The following is a 6,514-nucleotide window of genomic DNA, read 5'->3' as shown; positions in this document are numbered from 1 at the left end:
CAGTACTGAAAGATTGTTTACCCCAAGATTAATGATTTTGTTATTAAGTGGCCAACTTCACAGGTTAATTGTACACTATTTCAAAGTCTGATTCTTTTTGTACAGCAAAATAACTGTATGGACATGAATACATATATTGTATTTAACATATACTTTACATATTTAACATGTATTGGTCAACCTGCCATCTGGGGGAGGGGGTGGGGGGAAGGAGGGGAAAAATTGGAACAAAAGGTTTTGCAATTGTCAATGCTGAAAAATTATCCATGCATATATCTTGTAAATAAAAAGGTATATATATAAAAAAAAGAGATATCTCATCATCATGAACCAGAGAACCTGCATAAAGATGGCTCATGTCTCACTTCTCTTGTTCACATAACCTTCACCTGTGGGGTCAGGAAAATTCCCCATTTTCTCTGTGAGGTCATGGCTATTCTGAAATTCACCTGTGAGGACACTTCAGCCTATAAGAAGACAGTGGTAATAACAAGCATTGCGGTGCTCCTTCTCCCATTGTCACTCATCCTCTCTTCTTATACCCTCATTTTCCTTAATGTCCTCCAAGTAAATTCACCTAAGGGGAGAAACAAAGCTCTAGCCACCTATTCCTCCCTTCTAACTGTGGTCAGTTTCTATTATGGTCTAGCCATTGTTGTTTATATGAGGCTAAGTTACTACCACAGATCCCAAAATAGATCAGATTCTTTTTGTGCTTGGTGCTATCCTGATTTCTATGATGAACCCCCTCATTTACAGTCTGAGAAACAAAGAAGTTATGGGAGCATTGAAGAAAATTCTGGGACAGGCTCTGACTACAAATTAAAATCAAAATGCATACTAATCATCACATCAAGGATTATTCACCATATTAGAATGTCGCAAGATCTAGAGGTTAAAGGAAAGTGAAATGTGAAAACTGAGCCTAAGAGAAATTTAGTGGACAATGTGGAATTGATATCAAGAAAGTATGGATTTAGCTCATACTTCAGATGGTTCTTCAATGTGTGACCAAAGGCAAATTATTTAATGTTTCTAACCTTCAGTTTTCCATCTATAAAATAGCACATGCTTCCCAGGATTGTTGTGAAACGCAAATGAGATAACATATATAAAGAGCTTATCAAACCTTAAAGTCATTATTATCATGTCTCAGTTTCTCATCAGTAATATGAGAATTATACATCAGAGTTCTTGTGACAGTTAAATGAAATAATATATGCAAAATGCTTTGCAAACTTTGAAATACTCTGTAATGGCTAATTATTATTATTTTGCTCAAAATCATATAGGCATTAAAATCTGTTGTTTCTTGCACTCAAAATTGCTATGGGATCATGGGAAAGTCATTTAATTTTTCTGGGTCTCAGATTCTCTATTTGCAAGTGATAAAAATAACACCTTTGCCCTCTCTTTTTCCCCAGGATGTTAGAACCATAACCTTATACTATGAATTTTGAGGGATTAAGTGTTTTATAACCATTGTGAATCATACTGAGGAGCATACTGAAACGGTCCTACCTGGAAGATGTATGCATTCTGATTCAAAGCTAACAAGCAAGACATTTTGAGTTAAATATATAGAGAGTTATAGAAAAGGGGCAGAGGTGCTATTAATGCAAGATTTCCCTGTCGTCCATGAAGCTAGATAGTAGATTAATCTGGAACCATAGTAGATTAATCTGGAATCACTGAAACCAGAGTATTCTCTGAATTGCCTTAATAAGGAATGAGGAATAAGGGTCAGGGAGCCAGGAAGCTTAATTTTAACTGTGTCACTTAGGAGCAAGTGGCTAAGGAGAGGTCAGTGGCCAGCCTTTGGGCTTGTTAAGCCTCAGCACCAAGGCATCCTGAAGGGAGGGAGGGTAGGAGAGACAAAGAATGAAAGGATTTATTAAACACAGATTATTAGCCAAATACTGTACAAATAAGATAGTGTAAACCAGGAGAGGAAGTGGGTCATATGGTTGGCAAGGAGAAAGAGAAGTATAGTGAGCAATTGAATCAAAGCGTGAGTATGGGGAACCAATGGTTGAGGTATTTCTTGAAATGGAATGCCAGTGAAGGAGTTACCAGTTAGGAGAATTAGGGCAGAGGTTTGTTCAGAGTGGGAGATGGCTGTGAGGAGTAGGAGAAGAAATGTGGAAAGTAAGTCATGTTGTGATGGAGGTGAAGTAAATTAACAATTGATATTTATGGTCTCCCAGGTCTCTTCTAATTTATGAATTCTATTATTTATGTAATTTAATAGTTGTTGGTGAAGACGAAGGAATGAAGGAGAAGAGATAAATTGAAAGAAGAATCTTTAGTCAGGCCTTTTTGAAAAATTTTGGGCTCACTGTCCAGATAAATAGGAGAAGAGCATTAGTAAATAGTGAAAATGACCATAATTCCGTTTTGGTTCAGCACAAAAGGGAATGGAAAAGCCATCCAAAATACTTAAGAAGAAGTTAAACCAAGTTTTAAGAAACTACTGAAAGGTTGGTCAGATGAAACAAATAGGTCTTTGTAAAGGGATGAAACTCTGAATAGGTGCACTGGAATAAGACAACCAAGAACTTAAGCTATTGGACCTATTGGACAATGCTCTATTAGCATATGCTTGGAAAAATGGTTCTTCTCACTATTCTGTGCTGGCTTGATCTTTTGGCGTATATAGATAATCATAGGAGGGATTAGGGGGTGGAGTAAGACAAGCCAGAATCACTTTGGAGGAGGATGAGGAGAAGGGAGGTTGGTCAGTGGAGAGCGTGTGTCAGTTTTGTTGATCCCCTTCACTTCTCCCCCTAAAGACCAAGGACTTTTGCTTATCCTGACTCCAGCTGATTCTGAGGCCTCCAGAGAGCTAATCCAGACTTCACAGGTCTTCCCATTTTATTGGTGAGGAAACAAATTCCCTAGTGAGGTATTTTACATTTTCTTCTATTTTTTCATTCTTTTGGTTTTGATGTCTCAAAGAATCATTAGCTTCTACTTGACCTGTTCTAATTTTTAATGAATTATTTTCTTCAATTACCTTTTTTTTTTTTAACCTCCTTTTCCATTTGGCCAATTATATTTTTAAAGGAATCATTTTGTTTGGTGAACTTTCCCCCCATTTGTCCAATTCTACTTTTTTAAGGATCTGTTTTCTTCAGCTAGTTTTTATGCTTCCTTTTCTGAGCTATTGACTATTTTTTCATGGTTCTTCTGAATAACTCTCATTTCTTTTCCCAATTTTTCTTCTACATCTCTAATTTAAATTTAAAAATCCTTTTTGAACTCTTCCAAGAAACTTTTTGAGCTTGAGATCAATTCATATTCCCCTCTAAGGCTTTATCTGTGGGCCTTTTGCCATTGAGTTTATGTTTTGATCTTCCCTGTTATCATGATAGCTTTTTATGGTGAGGGCTCTTTTTGGTTTTTTTGCTCATTTTTTAAAAGCTAAGGACTGTTCCTAGGGCACAGGGGACACTGTTCCAAGCTTCTTTTGCTGGAGGACAGAGGCCTAGATAGAGGCTTGCTGGCAGCTTGCTCACTGTGCTAGGTGGTCCTACCTAGTTATGCCAGAGTTTTAGGGCTCACACTTTGCCTTCTGTACTGGGGCTGGAGGCCTCTCAGCTGGCCTATTATGTCACCAGCCCACTGAGCCAGGACTGAGAGGCTTCATTTGCTGATCTGTGCTACAATTTAGAACCTCTTCCTGAGCTGGGATGCATTCCCCTTTTACCCAAGTGAGACAGACCTTTCCTGAAGCCCTTCTAAGTTCAATTAAGCTGGAAAATTGTCTCAGTCCATCTTTCTGTGTGTTCTGTTACTACAGAATCATTTTAGAGGCTTAATTTAGTGTTCTTTCTGAGGGAAATTGGGAAAAGTTAAAGGTGACTTCCTGGTTTTTTCCCACAGTCTTGGCTCCACTCCTTGTTTTAACATTCTAAGAGAAAAGAATGTTGAATTAAGCCTTGGGAGTAGGGTGGGAAATGGAGAGGAAAAATGGGAGAAATCTCACATAAATAAACAGGCAAAATAAAGCCTATAAAGTCAGATGGATTTACAAGCAAATTCTGCCAAATATTTAAATTTCAAAACTATATAAATGGTTAAAAAAAAAAAACAGAAAAAAAGCTGTTCTATAAATCCTCGTGTGATTCAAATATGTTCTTGATACCTAAACCAAAGAAAGTCAAAATGGAGAAAGAAAACTATAGCTCAATATCATGAATATGAATATTTATTTAAAATGTTAAGAAAAATATTAGCAAAGAAACTACAACAACATATCACAAAGATTATGTACTATTATTAGGTTAGATTTATATCAAGATTGCAGGTACTGTTCAATATTAAGAATACTTGGGATAATTGATCATTTTAAATCAGTAAAATTACCAAAACTATAGGATAATTAATAGATGTAGAAAAAGCTTTTGACAAGATATTATATATCTTCTTATTAAGAAAAAAAAAAACCCAGTAGAAATCGGGGGTAAATAAAGCTTTCTTGGATTAGGAGATGTTTGACAAACCCAAAGACTCCAGATTCTGGGATAAAAATTCACTATTTAACAAAAATTCCTGGGAATACTGGAAAATAATGTTAGAAACTTAGCATAGACCTACATCTCACACCCTATACCAAAATAAGATCAAAATGGGTACATGATTTAGACATTCTATAAACAAATTAGGAGAGCAAGGGATCTTTGGAAAAGGGAGGAATTTATGGTCAATGAAGAACTAGAGAACATTATGAAATGCAAAATGGATAACCTTGACTACATTAAATTAAAAAGGTTTTGTACAAACAAAACCAATGCAGCTAAGATTAAAAAGGAAGTAGAAAGCTGGGGGAGGAGGGGAAATTATAGGCAATATTTCTGATAAAGACCTCATTTCTAAAATATATAGAGAACTGAGCAAATTTATAAGAATATAAGTCATTTCCCAATTTGTCAAAGGAGTTGAACGGGCAATTTTCAGATGAAGACATTAAAGCCATCTATAATCATAAGAAAAAATTCTCCAAATCACTATTGATTAGAGAAATGAAAATTAAGACAATTCTGAGGTAACATCTTACACCTATCAAATTAGCTAAGATGACATGAAAAGACAATGACAAATGTTGGAGAGATGTGGGAAAACTGGGACACTAATGTATTGTTGGTGAAACTGTGAAATGACCCAATCATTCTGGAGAGCAATTTAAAACTGTGCCCAAAGGGCTATAAAACCGTGATCCAGCAGCACCATTTCTAGATCTGTATCCCAAAGAAATTATAAAAAAGAGAGAAGGACCCACATGTGCAAAAATGTTTGTAGCAGCTCTTTTTGTGGTGACAAGGAATAGCTGAATATGTTATGGTATATGAAAGTAATGGAATATTATTGTTCTATAAAAAATAATGAACAGGTTGATTTTAGAAGGGTCTAGAAAGATTTACATGAACTGATGCTGAGTGAAACAAGCAGAACCAGAAAAATATTGTACACAGCAATAGCAAGATTGTGTAAATGAAGAAGGGACCCCAAAACTCTCTAACTCCTTGAATCCTGTGTCTGTGGGACTCAGCCTCACAGAGGAAACAAGATAAACAGCTTCATTCTGTTATGTAGGTAGAGTTGATTCAGTCCTGAGGTAACCCTATTGAATTTAAGAGACTCATTCAATTCTATTCAAATTCAGCTCAAGCTGAAACCAAGCTTTGTAGCCAAAGCTCCTATTATAAAAGAGCCAATTATAAACTCATTTCTTTTCAGAGGTCCTGACATGCTAGCTCTGTCATGCTTGCTATGCCAAGGAAACCTCTGCCCACTGGAATGTTCTCTTCCAGTATTACCCTCCCTTTATCCTTACCTATTTCCTTAGCGAGACTTTATTCCTCTCTGTCAGAATTTCTCTAGACTTTACTTCTCTGTCAGATTTTGCCTCAAAGGTACTCAGCTTTTCTATTCTTGCATAGTGAAGGCTGACTTCCAAATGCCAATAATAAACCTCTTTTAACAGTCTAGCCTTTTCAGGTCGTAAATTCCTTTACAGAGAATCTCTGCACCATCAAAAGGGGGTTCGCCAAATCCCAAGGGAGTATAGAAAAGCCAAACCTCTCCATTTGGTTCCCTTGTTATGCCACAGTCTCTTTGAACTGTTCTACCTCAGTTTCCCTGCACTAGTTTCCCTGAATTGTTCTGTCTCAGTTTCCTTAACTATTTTGCCTCAACCTCCTTAGTTGTAAAACCGCCCTCTGGTCCATTAAGACTGAGGACCATTTGCTCTAAGGTAATAAATTGTCAATGTAAGACTCAAGATAAGGGGGAGATCAGACTTCCTGACTCCTAACTCCTTCAGTCCTCAAGAATTGATGACACTATCCCTCTAAAATATTCCAAAAGATAAGACTATCCCAGATACCTCATTGACAGCTTTACTTCTGTTTATTCAGACATCCTGACTCTGGCTTTTAGTAAGAATTTATAGCCTCCTCCCCAATCCTGACAGAACCAAATGGGTCTGTGAAAAAGTTTCCCTGCTTCTGTC

The 6,514-nt window shown here is 36.7% G+C and overlaps 1 protein-coding gene across 1 annotated transcript; it reads left to right on the top strand.

Annotated features, from left to right (window-relative positions):
- The first annotated feature begins 279 nt into the window (after positions 1 to 279).
- LOC116423615 (olfactory receptor 2T4-like) lies at positions 280 to 826 on the top strand. Its single transcript, XM_031968636.1, is given in 3 exon segments — positions 280 to 353; positions 356 to 684; positions 686 to 826. Coding segments are annotated over 3 exon segments (498 nt in total). The 5' UTR covers positions 280 to 325.
- Positions 827 to 6,514: the final 5,688 nt, after the last annotated feature.

Source organism: Sarcophilus harrisii, chromosome 4 (genome assembly GCF_902635505.1).
Source record: "Sarcophilus harrisii chromosome 4, mSarHar1.11, whole genome shotgun sequence".
In the NCBI taxonomy this organism is placed as follows: domain Eukaryota; kingdom Metazoa; phylum Chordata; class Mammalia; order Dasyuromorphia; family Dasyuridae; genus Sarcophilus; species Sarcophilus harrisii.
Note: the sequence above shows the minus strand (reverse complement) of the source record. Positions and strands in the feature narration are given on the sequence as shown.